An 18,347-nucleotide genomic window follows, 5' to 3' on the forward strand; every position below is an offset into this window, starting at 1 on the left:
AAACAGAACGATTTGCAGGTCTTTGAATTTTAAACAGTCTTATTGATTTCAGCACCATAAGTCTTCACTTGACACAGGGAGAATTTTCAAATATCAGTTACAGTAATTTGAGTTTTGTTGATATCAACTCAGAGAGAGAAAAAGAAAACAGCCAACAACATCATTACATGAAAGTGTCAGCAAGTAAGAGAAATGCAATCTAGATAAATTTACAAAGAATGACCTCAGGATTTATTGGTTTATGTGAGTGTGTCAGTGTAGGTGCAAGTTAAATTAAATTGAGACACTCCCCATAATAATTAGAAACACTTACCGTGCCAGAAGCTTTGAGGAATCTCGAACTTTTTCAAAAATCTTTCTTTCTAGGTTTCTAATCCCAGTGTTGAATTTGATACCATCAAGGTTAACCCAAACCCCTGGTAGTAAACCCTTTCAAACTACATTTTCCTTTGGACCATGAGAATTATATATCTGTGGGAGCACACAGCAAATAGAAAAACAGAAGAGCTGGTGTACATCATGTTGTAGAAAAAGTAGAGAACAAATGAAGTGGTAGCTTTCCTAATTCAGAGTTCACCCAGATCTCCAAGTGGCAATATCATGCGTGTCTGGAACTGTCCTGATCTTCTTATGGAGCTGTTCTGTCTTCACAAGGTGTGAGAGAAGGTGATGTGCAAAAAGAACAGGTGAGGGAAAGAAAATACAGACAGAGCTGGCTTTCTACAAGTGAAAAAAAAGGAAGAGGCAGTGTATTTAGATTTTGAAATTACAAGTTTTATGCAACATTAGATCCCACCACTGGGATCCCACCACTGGAACTCAAGTTGTATAAGCTCCTCCAGATAAACAATCTCAAAAAACCCCACCTAAAAATGGCTCAAATAAGTGTTCTGCACAGTCATGGATACACAAAACTTTAAAGTAAAACATTACTCTGTGTTTTCATGGTTTTATTTACAATTTTAAAGATTTTAGTGCAGGATAGCTTAAATTTCACTAGCAAAATGTGTCTTAAGTGGCACTAGAACAAATTCTGGTAAATTAAAGTACAATAAGCAAGCAGATCATATGAGAATAGTTTATGTCTGATACTGTGGAAATTCCCGTCCACCAAATTACTACAGTTGAGATTATCCATTCTACAGATGTGTCATCCTGTGAGTCATGTAATAGTATCATAGGAAAAAAAAAAAAAGGCTATGGGCACATACATGCATCTCAATTAAGTACACACAGGGTGGATTCTTGAAACAGGAAGAACTACGCACGCACCGACCCCTGCTTTTGCAGACCCCCCCCCCCCATCTGTACCAGTGGCCATTTCTTTACCCCTTTCAAAGTGCGAAGTGCCCCCAAAACACGCAGAACCCAGCCCCAGGCTTTCCCGACGGAGCCCGGCACGCCAGCTGCCAAACGCGCTCCAGCCGCATCCCGGCTCGGGGCCGGCAGGTACCGCGCCTACCGCCGCCCCACTGCGCATGCGCGGGCAAGCGCGGCGGCTGACTTTGCGCGCTATCGGGCGCGGAGGGGACGGGCCGGGGCTGCGCGGCTGCTGCGCGCCTCCGGCACCTGTTGCGCGGCGGTACCTGCGCGGGCCGTCCGCCTGCTCCTCTGCCAAGTTACTTCTGTGCCGCCGCAGCCCGCTCGGCGCGGCGTCTCGGCGGCCTGACCCGTAGTGCCTCGTCCCCTCCGATCCGCGGCCGCCGCAGGAAAGTCCTCTGCGGATGCTGCCGCGTGGGGCTGCCCGTGCGCACCCCGCGCAGCCGCCGCCGCCTGGCGCGCAACAAAGGGGACCCTCGGCAGCAACTCCCATCCCGGCGGGAGGAGCGTTTGTGGTCCCGGGAGAGCAACAGCAGCAGCAAGAGCAACAGCCCCGTCCGGAGGTTTCTGCTTTTGTCTGCCCCGGCAAGGTGTGCGGTGCCCAGCGCCCGCCCCGCGCCCCGGCTCCCCCGCTCCCGCTCGGCTTTGGGGGAACGCTGGAGACGCTCGTGTTTCTCCACAAACTGTGTTGACGAGCGACTGTTGAAAAGGGCTGGGAAAATTACATCTCATCTCTGGTGGGGTGAAATACGAAACATGTAATCTAACGGTTCCTGAAGGAGGGGGGAGAGGGACTTCTCTCCCTCTCTCGCTGTTTTCCTGCTCCGGGTTCCTGGTTGGATAATTTGGGTTAATACTAGTGAGTGAGCCTTTTGCTGCTTCAAAGGGTATTTCAAGTTGCCGGAGCTCCTCCCCTCCGCACCGTGTGACAACAACAACTCGTCCAGCGAGCGAGCGGCGGCGGCGGCGGCGGCGGCGGCAGCAGCCAGCACTTCCCCGCTCATTTTCTCTCTGTCATTCCCCTCTCAATCTTTGATCAATGTACTTGCCAGAGAGAACCGAAGTCCTTCAAACCTCCTCCTTTTCACCTTCGTCTTTAACGTGGTGCTAGAGCAAGGACCACAAAAAGAAACTGCCCTCCCCCTCCCCTCGGCCCCAGCCCCGCCGCCCGGAGCGGACTTCTCCTCCTCCTCCTCCTCCTCCGTCCCCACTTGCGGGACACTTTGTGCGTTCTCTCTCTCACTCTGCCCCCTGCTCTCTCGCTCGCCGCAGCACCTGATCTGGGGTTATCCCCCCCTTCTTCTCCCCCCTCCTCCCTTCTCTCCTTTCCAATTTTTTTTTTAAATTTTTTTTTTTCTTAATTTTTCCCCTTTCCCCTGCGTGTGTGTGTGGGAACTTTCCCCCCTCCCCCTGCCCCCTCCGCCGTATATGTGACCATGGCCGTACCGGCTGCTTTGATCCCTCCGACCCAGCTGGTCCCCCCTCAGCCTCCGGTCTCAACTTCTGCCGCCTGCACCACCACCACCACCACCTCGTCGTCGGCCACCTCGTCGTCGGCCACCTCCTCTCCGTCTCCGTCCATCGCTCCCCCGCCGGCCGCTTCGGGGACAAACCTATTCCGGCCGGAGCCCATCGCAGCGGCGGCGGCGGCAGCGGCGGCCACAGTCACCTCCACCACCAGCGGCGGCGGCGGTAACGGCAGCGGCGGCGGCAGCGGCGGCGGCAGCCCCAGCCTGGGCACCGGCGGCGGCAGCAGCAGCAGCAGCGGCGGCGGCAGCGGCGGCACCTCCACTCCCAATGCCAGCGCGGCCAGCGCGGCCGGCAGCCTGCCCGGCAAGCCCGTGTACTCGACCCCGTCCCCAGTGGAGAACACCCCCCAGAATAACGAGTGCAAGATGGTGGATCTGAGGGGGGCCAAAGTGGCCTCCTTCACCGTGGAAGGCTGCGAGCTCATCTGCCTGCCCCAGGCTTTCGACCTCTTCCTGAAGCACTTGGTGGGGGGCTTGCACACGGTCTACACCAAGCTGAAGCGGCTCGAGATCACGCCCGTGGTCTGCAACGTGGAGCAGGTCCGCATCCTGAGGGGGCTGGGAGCCATCCAGCCCGGGGTCAACCGCTGCAAACTCATCTCCAGGAAGGATTTCGAGACCCTCTACAACGATTGCACCAACGCCAGGTAAGCGCCGCAAGGCACACGCGCGCTCCGCCGGCCCCCCCGCCGCCGCCGCCCCCGTCCCACCCCCGCGCGGTGCGGTCCGGGCCAGCGCTGCGCCGCTTCCCGCTGCCCCCACCCGCGCTGCCCCGGCACCCAGCCGGCCTTCTCCGCTGCCAGCGACGCTGCTTCTTGGTGGGACAGAGGGACAGAGGGAGAAAGGGGAAGCCGTGTTTGTGCCCCCCTCCCGCTGCGCCTTGCAAGTGTTGCTCTGTCATTGTCCCCTTCCCTGCCCCCCGGGCCGAGGCGTGCTGGGGATAGGGGTGGCCGCAGTCAGCGCAGCGCGGGAGCGGAGGGCCGGCGGGGGTGGGAAGGGGCCAGAAAGTGCTTTCTGACCCAACCTCCAGCTGAAGTTTATCCTTGGATGTATCTTTAAAGCGGGCAGCCCTGGGAAAAAGCCGCCCGAAGGGTGCACGGGAGTGGGCGGGGAGCGGTCCTGATGGGGGGACGGCGACATAGACGCTGGGGTGCCGCCGTAACTGTGATGGGGCGCGGAGCTGCCCGGGTGTCGGGCCCGTTCCGGGGCGATGGAGGCCGCTTGGCCGTCAGCTGCTGTCACACATCCGAGGGGGCACGTGCACTTTTTGTGTAGGGCTGTAAGGCAGTTGCCACATGGCGAACGGGGGAGGTGAAGGCAGGGCGGGAAGACAGCGAGGAGGAGGAGGAGGAGGTGCAGGCAGCTTTTCTCTGGGGTAGTGGGGAGAGATGCCAGGCGGCCGGGCTGGGCTGCTTCCTCGGTGGGAAGTTGGGGGTGTCGGTCCCTGACGAGCAGGTGCGAGCAGCTCCAGGCCCCCACCAGCCGAGGAGGAGGAGACGGGGGGCAGCGGGAGTGCGGCAGGGATTTGCCAAGGCTGGATCCTGCTGCCGCGCAGAGTAACGCGGGTGCGGTGGCGGGGACGGCGCCGAGGGCGGGGAGCAGCGCTGCGTCTGCGGACGGTGCGGGGGTATCACCGCACCCCGCGGGCCGGGGAGAGCGCGGGGGGGAAGCGAGCCCCAAACTTGCCACAGCCGAGGAGGAGTGTCGGGGGATAGAAGGAGCTGGCAAAAGAGGAAATTCCTGATGCAATAGCCGCCTTTGCAATGGAGGGCGAAAGCGTGGGGCTGTTATCTCTCAATCTGTAGGTTACAGGGCTGAATCTGCTCGGTAAGGAGAAAGGATCGCATAACTGCCGTGACCCCGAGATCAGAGCGGTCGGAAGCGCCGCCAGTTCCCAGGGGCTCTCCCCCTGCCTCAGGCGGGGGCGGGGGGCTCGGGCTGTGCCGCGCTGGAGGGGCGATGGGAACTTCCCACGGAGGAGGTCGTGGACAAAGTCCCGATGCTACTTGCAATATACCCAAACAAACAGAACGGGCTCGTTTCACTTTCCTATTGTCAGGTTTCAAGGTGCAGCAACAACCAACACGTGGGGAATTAACCCCACGCGATGCCATGCTCCTGCCCGTCCCGTCCCCAGTGGCGGGGGGTGTGACATCCCCTCCTCCTTCCCTTCATCCTCTCCCCCCCCGATTCAGCAGAGGGTGCCTGGCAGTCATTAGCATAGAGCCAGGCGAAGCAGAGCGCTTACTCTGCGGTAGCAGTTGCTGGATGGATTGTTGAAGTTCCTGAATATTCAGGGCAGCAGGACAAAACAGCCTGGAATAACTTCCAAGCGCTGACATAACTGTAGCTGCTCGGGTAACTCTGCGGTTGTTCCATGTGGAATCAACATGATTATTAATAGCTGCTCTTAGACAATTGTTGTGTTGGGGTTTGTGTGTGTGTGTACGTGTGTGTGTGTGTGTGTGTGTGCGCGTGTGTGCGCGTCTGTGCATGTGTGTCCGTGTGGTGTGTAACTTGCAACAACTCTGTAAGAGTTCCAAGATTTGGTCCTTAAAGTAAACTCATGGAAGTTTTACTTTGCCACAGTCACAACCGTGTGAATTTTAATTTGAACATGTAGAATTAAGAAATACAGAAACTTTTTTTTCGGCGGGGGTGGTTGGGGGTGTACAGAGACACCAATTCCTGGACTTGGCATGGTTATAAAAGGGTTTGGCAGCCTGGTTGTAACATGGCTTGATTATGTCAACAGCACAGAATCGGCTGTGTTTCAGCTGTTCCTGAGGTCTGCTGTGTTACCATCCAGTGTAGTAGAAATTACAGTAGTGGGTTCAGAAGTGAGTAGGATTTGACCCTTAAAAAGCGTAATTGTAGTAGACTTACTTATACATCCATTAAGCAAATAAATTAATGGAAAGGATATACAATAGGTATGCAAAATGTATTATTACAGTATAGACGAATAAAGCAAAGTGGGTCAGTGAGTTTTGGTCAAAATGGATGATATGATGGAAAGACAAATCTATATTTCCTTTCTGGATTTCCCCTCTAATACCTTTAATTCTTCTTTCTTTACAAATTATTTTTAATTATTTCTGACACTACAGTAATTATGCAGGGTATTTTGGTCTACTCAGTTTAGCAATTTAAGCGACCTTTCCTGACTCCCAGTTACTGCATACTTTAGCTGGGTGATGTCTTTTTGTATCCTGGGTGGACACTTTACTGTTGAGATGGAAACTGGAAGAACCAACTCCATCCTAGCGGCTAAATTGTTGTACTCATCAGATTCAAAAATTTTGAACCAGCATCTTACCACTGTTATATTTGTCTCATAATCAGCTGATGCACTCGAGTACGCTAATCCCTCTTTGGAAAGCTTCATCAAGGTTAATATGTTATTTAATCAAAAAAAGCATCCAAATTAAGCCGTTACTTTGTTGTTCTTTAAATGGATTGAATTGTTAGTTGCCGGTTGCTGTGGAAATAATTTCTAATAACTTATTTCAAAACGGAAAAGTTTTAGCTGTGTTTCACCAAAATGATACATTTTAACTGTGATATTGCTATTTAAAAAATCAATAAAACAAAAATCAATAAAACACCAAGGGATTTTCTATTGAATGCATAATGTGGAGGTCTGTAAAGTGAATTGGTTTCTGTGTTTATTTGTGATACTACTAATAATAACATGATACTAAAGGACCTTTTTCTAAATTAGGCTTGTGTATCAGTTCACTGGAAAAATAAGCTTCCGTTATGGAAGATGACTTTTCTTTTCTGTCATACTGACCTTTGCTTTTATTTTCCTCATAAAAAGCATTGGCTGCCAAACAGAAATCCAGGAAATAGCAAACTGTGCATTTAGCTTACATTCCGATTAAACGGTTTGACATTAATGGGATGCTAGAAAGCCATATGCCAAACAAATAGGGGAAGGATAAAGGCAAAACATGGAAAATATTTAGAGCTACTAGATGCCAATTGAGTCAGGTTTCTTGAATGTGTGGCTGGAAGAGAGTAGCGAACTGTGCACTGGATGTCACCTGCCTAGGATTAATGACCTGGAAGCTATTGATCTCAGATTGTTTCTGGTCTCTTGTGTTTTGAGCACTTGTTGTGGAATTTTGCCATGCTGGGTCCCTTTCCAGAGTTTTCCCATAGACTTAGTCTGGCTTTGGATCATGCACACCCGAGTAAAGGCTAAAAGGGTGTGCTTTCTTCTGACCTCCCTTCTGTGACCAGGACATGTTAATCTCTTCTAACATTTGAAGATGATTTTGAATGAGTTCATTGACATTCATACTTAAAGCGGGGAATTATTTGCAGCCTTTGGAAGCTATTTACAATTTTTGGAAAGCAACCTAATTGATTTTTAAATGTAAAGGGGAAAGATGCTGAACAAGAAACAATTCTCTTCAAAGCCCATCTTACACAGCAGTTATTCAGTCCCTCTTTTCTAGCTTCTGCTTCTCTCAGATTTTGTGAACCTAGCATGTCCTTGTTTACTGAATACTGCACACTTGCATAGCTTTTTTTTTTTTTTTTCCTGTTTGTATTAATTAAAGGAGTATCTTACCCAGATAGGTTAGTACAGATGATAGATACTTTAAATGAACAGGTCAGCAAGTGCAGCTGGAAGGAATGTCAAATATATAGTACCTGTGGTTTATATTGATGACCTTCCTTCTTGTCACAGATTATTAAAATACAATCAGAAGAAATGTGGAAGGCTTTACAAGCAAAGATGACTTCTGGAAGGCCAGAAGATAAATTGTAGTAACTATGAAGGAGTAAAAGATTTGGAAGTGGTTTCCTTAGACTTAAATAAAATAAAAGACTCCAGTTGCTCATAATAACAGTACTTTAATATCTATCTTACATTATGTATTTAATGTAAATATTGTAGTTTAAAAGCTGAGATCCTTGGACTGCAACGGGACAGAACTATTTATCCCTTTAATCTGATACTTCAGTTGCTGGCAGTAGCAAGGTATCTGATACTTTGGAAGGGAACACTTCACTGGGAACGCTGGCTGCTTATCGAGAAGTGCTGCCGATGCTGTTCCTGTGCAGGGAGGTGAGGGCCTGCTGGGCCTGATTGCTTCACATGATCTTCCTCAAGGATTCAATTTGATTAACTCCTCCTTTAGCTATGAATATTGGTAAAGTTTTATGTAGGTTTTTTTTTGTTGTTTTTTTTTTTTTTTTTTTTTTTTTTTTTTGTTTTAAATTAAGAAATCTTTTCTTGTCAGATGTAGTTTATGTAAAAAAGCATGGTTTTATTGTCAGGTCAGTATCAACTTTACTTACATGAAAGAGCTATATGGATAATAGCTTTGTTATTTCCTCAGACCACTGCCATCTCTGTTCAAATGCTTGGTTCAGTCTCAGGCTTCCATGCTCTTTCTAGAGCCACAGGCCCCCCCTGCATGGGGCTGCTGAGCACCCTGGGCACATGGAGCAAGTGCCCGACAGTGTGTCCCTATGGGCTGTGCTGGGGGCTACTGCGCCCACCCCGGGCTTCTTCTCTGCCCCTCTTCAGCACCGTAAACCAAAATGCACTCAAAAGCACCCTTATTTGCAACTTGTCCTGCTTGATATTCTGTAATCCGGAGTTGATTCTGAATATTTGTTGGAAACACTAATCTTGTTTGCCCACCATTTAGTATTTCTCCTGTTTTCCCCTGTTCCTAGATCATTGCAAGTGTCTGTTTTTGCCCATCTCTGTGACTGGTCATCTAAAGTGAACTGCATACAAAGCAGAGAATTTTCATGCACTGGATTGAATTTTAATATTTTCCTTTTGAAATAACTAATTGATATATTAATTTGTTACTGCAATCCTTGCTGATCTGGTACAAGTAAATCTCTTTCACCATTGCCAGTGTTGCCTAGTCATGGGTGAGCTTTACAAGTTTAGCTGTAAAAATTCATTAATGGCTGTAAGATAGCAGAGAGTAGTTAGAAACAACTGAGTTTTATCTAAATTGTATGAGCCAGTGAAACAAGAGTCCAAAACAACCATGATGCCTGTCTGGTTTTAAGCAACAGGACTGGATTTAGATCGTCTTTGTTCTTTTATAAGTTAAATATGTTTTGTTTTAAAAATAACGTTTGGGACATCTGCTTTGCATTATGAGTTAATTCCATTCATTGTTTTAAAATAGTGATTAACCTTTTGCAAATTATATACTGCACATGAACAGTAATTTTTTCAGTAATCTTTAAATGTGCATGCTGTAACAGCGCCATAATGTGGACTGACATAATAGGAATTGACAGTAAATTTTTAGTTGCCTAAATACGTATTTAAACGATACAGCTGAAGAGTCATCTGCAAAAAGCTATTATGATCCAGAGAGTTAATTCATATATAGATAATTTCTCCAGTGTGAATTAAGAAAGATTTTTTTCTTTTTCCATTATCATTTAAATTATTTTCAAAAATCCTGAAACATAAAGTAAAAATCTTTATATTTAGAATGAAGATGTGTCTGTGACTTAAAATAATGAAATCAAGTTTGCTTTGAGGAATAACTTTATTCTTAACCCACTATGTTCTACTTATTTTTCTGATACTGTGTTTAGCCTGGGGCATCTCCTAACAAGTGCTGATGTTTCATTCCACAGGCATTGCAGAATATTCAACTGTAATCTACAAAATGTGGAATCTTAGCATTGGCTGTTAATAACTGTGAACTGTTTTAAACGTTTTTGTGTTTTTTTTTTTTTTTTTCCTTTTTTTACAGAAGAAAAGGAAAAAAGGTAATAGTATATTTTCTATAGCATTAAGTAGAACAATACTGTCACTCAATTTCATGAGAGGAGGGATCACATTTTGACCATCCAGTTACATCCCAGTTTGGAATTTTCCACTCTAAAAATCATTTGTAGTGATTAGCTGGGATAACTCTGAAAATACTGAAAACTTGCTTTCTCCTCTGTGTATTTCCATAGGTCTCTTTTAGAGATGGGATATTTAACCAAACAGACCCTGAGTGATAGTTCAGGATACGTCCACCAAAAGTAATGAAGCTGCTTGCATGAGGAAACTGCTTGGGACTGAGGAAATGGATCACAAAATGTATTTTAGTTCACCTTGCTTTAAACAATGTTTTGTGATAATTGCTTTTAGGATGAACATCCCCCTATGGCAGGTGGATAAATATACACAATGCAGTTTGCAGAACTGAATGGAAAGATCTTTTAAATTGTGGGTATCAAAACACTTTACTAGTTAGAAGCAGAAACTTTCTGAAATAATACAAGCTCTTTTCAGTTAGTGTTCATGAAATTATGTTTTTGGTATAATAAAATATTCCAAAGTTTTTTAGTGCACTCCTGAGAATACTTGTGTTGGTAACACTTAACATAACTTTCTGTTCATTAATCTGTTTAAAGGTACCCTATTCACTCCAAAACTAATTTATTTTAGATACGTTCTTTGCATCCCACATAATTTGCATCTTCATCATGAAGAAGAAAGCTATTTCAGTATGAAAAATAAATATATTTTTTGTTACAAATATCGAAGAATGGGATTTTATGGCCATTGAAAGGCTGAAATTAGCCATAGTCCAGGAACAATGGAGCAGGTGCAATTAAAATTTGCTGGTGCATCTTGCCACACCAACTGGATTTTTTTTGCATTAAAATAAGCAGATGTTTTGGTAATGAAATTTTATTCATCCTTATAATTTATAGAATTAATCTCTGAATTGGACAAATGGCTAAATTATGCCTAAATTCCTTTTGATCTGAAACAAGCTCCGGTTCAAGCAAAGCTTTCAGACTAATTTTCTTATTTACATTTTAATTTTATGTGATACTAAATATACTGAAAAAAGTGCACCTTAGCTGTTAAGACGTATTTTTTTACGTTCATTTTGTTCCTTAGATTGTATGACTGAATGAGAGGGCACCGTAGGTGTGCATACAGATTACCTGACTGACAAAATAAAAAGAGTTGCATACTGGAGTTGGATGAGGAGAAGGAGAAGAATGGGAGTACGTGGGACTGCTGCACATGCTTTAGCATAATTGACAGCTGAAATATACTTGTAATGTTACAATGCCATGACTGAAGTTCATAACTCTGAATGTTCATGTTAGAGCACTTGTTAACCATGCTGTACTGAGAACAGGTAATAAGTATTTTACATTTGGAGTAGAAGTTGTTGTTTGGGACATGTCTCTCAGCATATGCATGTATTTACAAATTGTTGTACTATAGAAACTATTTTTGAATTTTACATCTGTGAAATGTTTTTTCATTTTTCATGAAATCCTTGTAAGGAATCAAAAATAAAGCAGTTATATAAAGCAAAATATAAAGGAAACAGGTAATATGGCATATTGCTATTTAATAACATCTTTTGTAACCTTGATTTCATGTTGTTTTCATACTTACTAATGATTTTTTTTTTTTTTTTTTAAAGAGCTGGATCATGATTTTATATATGGGACACAAAAAACCCACGTTCTGGTATTAGATATTGTATTTTTAAGAGAAGTACAAGCAATGTGTTACAGTTTTGTACAGTTTGTACAGTTTTGTGATAAATCTGGTCAGGGCTTATTGATAGTTTGAGCATTCCTTAAAAAAAACTAAAGCTATTATTTTTAAATTATTCTTTTTCCAAATGTGGTAAAAATATAAACTTAATACTTTAATTGGTTTTATATAATGTTTTAATGGATGACAATTTTATCTGTCTTTATGAGGCATATAATTTGTTTCCAATCTCTTGGCCTGCTGTAAAAACCTTTCTTTGTTGGACAGGGTCACCTGTAGGACTTAGTTATTTACATTAAAATAACAGTGCTATGGTTTTAAACCATACGTGTAACTTTAACAGTGCAGATATTACTGTTGCTTTCAATAGCCTACATGTATCTTTTTAACCAAGCATATGCAAAATATATTTGGAAGTGCTATAAAAGAATCAGTTGACATCTTAGGCAGGAAACTGGATTGCTGTATACGTTCTTGTGTTATCAGGGACAGTTTGAAAGCATTGGAAAAATGCTTGAAATTTAGTATCCTGTAAATTAATGCTTGTGGCATAAAATAGATCCATGATGCACTTTTTTAATGCATCATGCATTTAATGCAATCTTAGTGTTTTTGTGAGCATTCTTTTATATTAATTAATTTCAGGAAATCGAGGCAACATATTTGCAGGAATGAGTATCAGAATTTGGAATAACCTGTGGCTTCATACCCTCTGCTGGGATTTTTTGTATTCTTTTATGTAGTACAGATGCAGCCTGTCCCTTTTTGAAGGGAATACATGCTCCCAGAATATGTGCCATGGTTGTCACTTTTCACATTTCAGTGCTGATTCTCACTGGTAGTTTGCTGAGAAGGAAGTGAAACCATTTTTCAATTATCTTCTGTTTCCTTAACAGTAATTTACTGCATGGGGGGAAGAAAATACCTCAGGTGGTATTAAATATATAGTAAGGACTAATACAAGTGGAAAGTCATATTTTATTTTTTTTAATACATTTCTCTCTAAGCTTGTTAGAACTGTTCCTACAACATAGGTGACACATAGGATTTTGTTATTTCTGTGTGTCTGTATCTACCAGTAAAGCCTAGTTTCATGATTCTGGTGCAAGTTACATTGCCTATTCTTCTAATACAAAGCTGGATTGCTTGGTTTTGGTTTTGGTTTGTTACAGATTTTTTTTAAATTGATACTCAAAGTTTTTAACGGGCCAGGGTAAAAAATAAACATGAAATGGTAATAAAATATTTTGTCTTATGTTAGTGGGCATTATAGATGGTTTGTGATTCTGCTCATTCCCTTTGAAATGAATTTGCTGCTGAAATACGACGTTAAAAGTTATAGTAACAGAAAAAGAAGCTCCTGCTACAGCCATTTACAATTTAACGTATAGCTGTGTGTAGAATACAGTTTTGAGAAACTATGAGACAAATGTAGTAGAAATACTAATTTACCAGCATGTAGCTGTTTCAGGAGCGTGCATGCAAATCATGTAAGAAAGGAGCCATAGCATTTCCTGGGGAGGGCATCAGTGAGGTTTTTAGTCAACATGTTTGGGGATAGCCACAGCTGTTGGTTTGGCTTGAGGACACCTCAGGGTACAACAGGTGGGCCATCGGTAAGAATGAATAAACTTTCAACAAATTTTATTGTTCAGAGCTTCTGTGGTACCATCTCAATAGAGTGGTGGAAAGGGTGGATTTTGTCTTGAGAAAGAGCAGCCACCGCTGTACTTTGTGCATGTCAGATTTACACACTGAGAAGTTTGCTCAAACAACCTGAATTTCTTTGTTATCCTTCCTTTGCTCTTTGAATCTATTTAGTTGACCCAGAAGATGTGTGGTCCCACACAGAGAGATTTGGTGCTCAGGTGAGTGGTCAGACTCAACCCACTATCCTTCCAGCCTCATTGTAATAGAAGTCAGACTCTAGAACGCAGTGGATGTGGTATTAAACAGAGTAATTTCATGTTGTTCCTGAAGGAGTCCTTGAAGGAGTTTTCTCCACCGCTTTTAGCTCTCTGCTGCTGAGTCTGTGCTATTGTGGGTCTGCCAAGCAGAGGTTTAATCTTTTCTGGTGACCCCTTCTGTGATTTTGTCTCATTGAGTCTTATTTTATGTGTCTTAAATTAGGACAATACAGTGATATCATGAGAAGTAAAAAAATAATAGTTATGAAATACATGTATTCAGAAATATTCTGAAGTATGACTACATCAGGAGAACTTTCTGACATTTAAGAAAGGAAGAATGTCCTTTGTTAAAACTGCTGGCATTGTTATGTGGTCGGTTTGTCTGCTCTTCGGTGTGCCAGCTGATGAGAGAAAAGAAATTTATTTTAGAGGTGAAAAATGCAGAGCCAATTAGTTCTAAATACTGTTCTGTGAAGTTGTGTCTCAACCCTGCAAGTAGTTTTCTGTGTGGAAGGTGTACTCTGAACAGGATGGGTCTATCTTTTCAGCTTGACTAATCGCTTCCTTTCAGAAATCCAGAACGCATGCAGATTTGAACTTGTAGCCAGGAAAAAGTGCTGCCATGCTTCAAATTGCCAAAGGACCTCAGGGGACAGAAACTTGACCTGGTTTTATGAAACCATAGAATTACATTTATACAAGTTACCCCATGGGAAAAGAATGAACTGATCCCAATTCATTTCTAAATTCTGGGGCCTTATGGGTCACATTTGAATTTTCTCCTACACCTGTTTTTCTACTAAATTTTTCTGAGGACATTTTTAGAAACTTACTTTACATTAGATATGGGTCAATTGCCTAATATTTAACAGTTCACTATTCTAATTCTTTAAAATGTCTAATGGTTTCTCAATACAATTAAACTGCAAAAAGTTTAAATTATAGAATTTGTTTGGTATTGACTAAATTCTAAAGCTGTGAACTCTCCTCTTGGTTTAGTAACTCAGACTTTGTTTTCCTGCATGTGAAAAAGAGGCGTCAGTGACTGTAGTCAGTACATGTTGTGTGGGCTATAGAGAAGAGAGCAACTCTGCAGATTTTGGGCTACTCACCTGGAACATGAAACACTGTGGCTCAAGGTTCAAAAGGGATTACCCAATGAGACAGTTCACAAGAAGGCTCCCAAGACTCCATTCTTCCTTTCTCCTTCCCTTAGTTGGACTAAAACTTGGGATTTGGGAAATCATGGTTCATCTTGCCTCATCTTGGAAACAGTTGAAATAATGAGTAATAATAATGCTCCCATGGCATTCCTCCTTCAGTACTTTGGTTTGAGCTAGGAGCCTAAATACCCTAGGGAGAGTGCTTACCTCTCTCTGGTGAGGTGGTGTGGTATTTATGCTGTCCAAGTGTTCTTGCTGGTGTATTACCAGGTTGGACTATGCCAGCTAAGTTGAAATAGTGGGCCCTAAGGACATGGAAGGGTTCTTTAGTTCAGATACTTAGAGGGTTACATTTAAGTTAGAATTAGCTTGCATTTTGATTTATTTAACAAACTAAGTGTTTCTGTTCAGCTGAAGTTTGCCTCAGCAATTACTATCCCACAGAAGCTCTGCAAACCTTCCAGGTTTTGCTTTCACCTTCTTTTCCTATTCTCAGTCAGTCTTTCCAGTCCTTGAAATATATTTTCAATGCTGAAATTGGTATTAAATGCCTGCATAAGTCTACCTGTTTCTAGTGAATGAATGACAAATTTGGATACTACTAATCTAATATAGATAATTTTGTCTTTACTGCCATCTTAACACTCCATTGACCAAACAGCTCAGCTGATGATCCCTGGCTGTAGGCTTTCAGTTTGTCAGCGTGGATGTGGCAGAGGGGGCTAGTTCTGAGTTTGTAGTCCCTTTTTTGGCTTGGGCAAAAGGGATTGGTAGGTGAGAAATGGATACCAAGACAAGTAAGAATATGCTTATTTACCCTGGTTGTTTGTTTTTCATACCAGTGAATTTTTTCTGGGCAGTTTGTGTTGAGACATTCATGACTTTGCCAGCCTGGATAATCAAACTGTTTCATGAGGCATCATTGTAGGGACCTTATCAAAGGTTTGCTCTTGTTTTGACTGGCAAAGTGAAAGGCAGGTCTTCTAAATGGTGATTACTTATCACCATTATGCATTTATTATAAATGTGTACATCGTATCCCGTCAACAGGTTTGACTGCTATGTAATGCTGATATCCTAAGTGGGTAGAGTGGGGGATATTTTTTTCCAAGATGCAGCAAATGGTTTTGTTCCCACATGACTTTTAATGGAAGGTAGAGAGGTCCAGTTATAATTAGGGGCTTAAACAGTTTTCTGATTTGCTTGGCTTTTCCTTTGTAGTTCTGTTGTTCTTAAGTTGTGTAGAAGATTTCTTTGAATTTTACTTTATCCAGAGCAAGTTTAGATCAGACTAGTCTAAGGCTTTTGACCTATCAATAAAATGTTTTGGCTGCTTTCTGATTTTGATAGTAAATGAGGGAAATTAAATTAAATTTCAAATCACCTATAGGTGGCAATAAATTCTTCATTGTGATTGAAATGTTTGTCTTAAATTCTCTTTGCATCTAAACTAGAGAGAAAAAAAATCCCTTTGTTACCTTTTTGATTATAGAATAACAACTCAGAATGAAGGAACAAATTCAGATCTTTGAAAATTCAAACACTTCCTTTCTCTTTCCTCTTCTCCTGATTACTTTCTCCTCCTCAGACACCTGTCTGGATTTGGAAAAGAAAAGATGAAAATTTACAATTCTTCATGGAAGCTGTATTTTATGAGGCACTGTGAAAACTTCAGATACAGAGGATGCTTAGTGAGAGCAGTTGCTAACCCTAGCAGTAGCAGTAGGGACAGGAGCCCTGAGGCTATGGGGCTGGGAACATGCTGAAGAGTGTAGCATGGTGAAGAGGCAGAAGTGAAAGGCTGGTTGACAGCATGTTAAAGCAAATTTATCCGGTGTTGCTGTCACATGCGGCCTTATGAGTTTACATATGTATGATCAAATTTTCAGTCTTTGGATCACAACTGTGTCCTTTCTCTTTGTTAAGTAGGGCTATGTTTAGAGTAGTGCCTGGGAAAGCAAGCAAGAGGAAATAAGCTTTACTGTAGATTTTGATGTTGGGGGATATTCTTGTGGCAGAGATGTTAAATGGGAATGAAAAAAATTGGGTTTTTTAGTAATACGCTTAATCTGAAAATTCTTACGTATGCTTTATATGGTTCTAAGTTTATTTCAGAAGTATACTGCTGTAATTCTTGTTTATTCCTATTTTTCCATATCCTGTGTGCAGCAATGAATGTAGTCATTATGCTATTGGGCTGTGTATAGAAGTCTTAATCCTGCAAGCAGGAAGCTTTGATTTGTGTAAGGGGTCCTGTTGCCTATAGCATCTCAGTTGGATGGTTTAAAGTAATAAAATTCTGCAGTTCCTTACATATTATCAGTATTGCTACTCAGATAGCAGAGCTAGCAGAGTTTTCATAAGCTGGAATTTCACAGACAGCGGCAACCAAGTGTGGGAGCGATCAAAGAACATTATTTGTAATCAAAATGTGAGTTAGGTGTTATAAAACAACTGGTGGGTGCTTGTGTGCATGTGAAATTTGCTTACACGAGTAATCCCATTGATTTAAATGAGAGCATTCAAGTGACGAAAACAGGTTCAACGTGATAATGTTTAGAAGACGGTGACCTTAGAAGCGAACAGTCGTCTTTGGAAGTGTTCAAAGGGGGGTTATTAAAACTTAAAGCTGAGAGTTGGCGTTTGAAGGCAGAAGCAGCTAGAGAGATGTTCGGGGAGCTCACCTGCCAGATAATAATGTGTTTTAATGATGCTGGTTAACTCTACATCAACTTTCTCGTACTCTTTTTGGGGGGTATGGGGGAAGGGATGGGAAGGAGGGCGAGAGAGGGACGGTGACAGCAAGGCTGTTTGTTTTTCCCAAAAGTTGTTTGTGATTTCAGGTACTCATGGGAAATCTCTTGATCAGATTCACATCTGTTCCTGTCAAAGTGGGTGCTAAGATACCGGTCACCCAGCAACCATGTCCAAGAGGGAATTGGGCCGATAATAACTTCAAAAAGGAATGACAGATGCTAGATTAGGATGAAAGACAAAACGCATGAAAAATGAGCTTGTTAGAATAAAAAAATTGTTCAAGCACCTTCATGCAAATTAAATGAATATTGAACATTTGCATGCCGTAATTTCTACTTTTTCTGTTGATTGAGAAGAAATAAAGATGGTACATATAAAAACATAAATGTAATTTTTTTTTTGCACCAATTAACATACAAAGCAGTATCTTTCTTCTAAAAATGAGATTAGCCACCTGGGTGCTTGGCTGTATCCCACATATGTCACAACATTTTTGTAATGTGTATGCTTCTGTTGAAGAAACACCTTATCTAATTCTTTGTAGCAAAACAAGCAAGGAAGAAACCTTATATTAATTTAAAAATACTTTTGGTTAGCATCGTTCTGGTTTTTTTCAGCTGCGGTTTTCAGAGCTGAATTATTTCCTGCTGTCCTTGAATTCAATTGGTATAATGTGCATTAATAAAAGATCACATCAGATGAGTTCAGACCAAATGCTAAGGTTTCCTATTGACTGGTCAAACAATACATATTTTAAAACACCATGTCTGTCGGGGTAACATGAAGAAGAAATAGTCACTTTTCCATGCCTATGCATTAAGATAATTTAAATAATCTAAGAGTTTTATTATTGAAATGTTCATATAACAATCAGAATTTGGAAAAGAATGATAAAATGTTCTGATTGAGAAAGGACTCTGTGTCTTGGTTTAGCAATGTCTAATGTGGTCACGTACAGAAATTGATTTTCTTCAGAAATTAATTAATTTTTCATATCGCCCTAAGCTGCAGTTAAAAAGAGTGCATACTTGTCTGTTTTTTCCAGAAATATTGCCTAATCATATTAATACCATTGCCCCAAGGATGAAAAGATAATTGTACAAATGCATTTGGAAATATGTATCACTGAGTATTTATGATTAAATTA

At 42.4% G+C, this 18,347-nt stretch overlaps 1 protein-coding gene across 1 annotated transcript in view; it reads left to right on the forward strand.

Moving 5' to 3' along the window:
- Window positions 1–2,756: 2,756 nt before the first annotated feature.
- DACH1 (dachshund family transcription factor 1) overlaps window positions 2,757–18,347 on the forward strand; it is a 356,660-nt gene continuing 341,069 nt past the window's right edge. Inside the window, exon 1 of the mRNA XM_053971477.1 lies at window positions 2,757–3,496. Within this exon, the coding sequence (XP_053827452.1) occupies window positions 2,757–3,496 (740 nt within the window). The remainder of the gene's footprint in view (window positions 3,497–18,347) is intronic.

This window comes from Vidua macroura, chromosome 2 (genome assembly GCF_024509145.1).
Source record: "Vidua macroura isolate BioBank_ID:100142 chromosome 2, ASM2450914v1, whole genome shotgun sequence".
Classification (NCBI taxonomy): domain Eukaryota; kingdom Metazoa; phylum Chordata; class Aves; order Passeriformes; family Viduidae; genus Vidua; species Vidua macroura.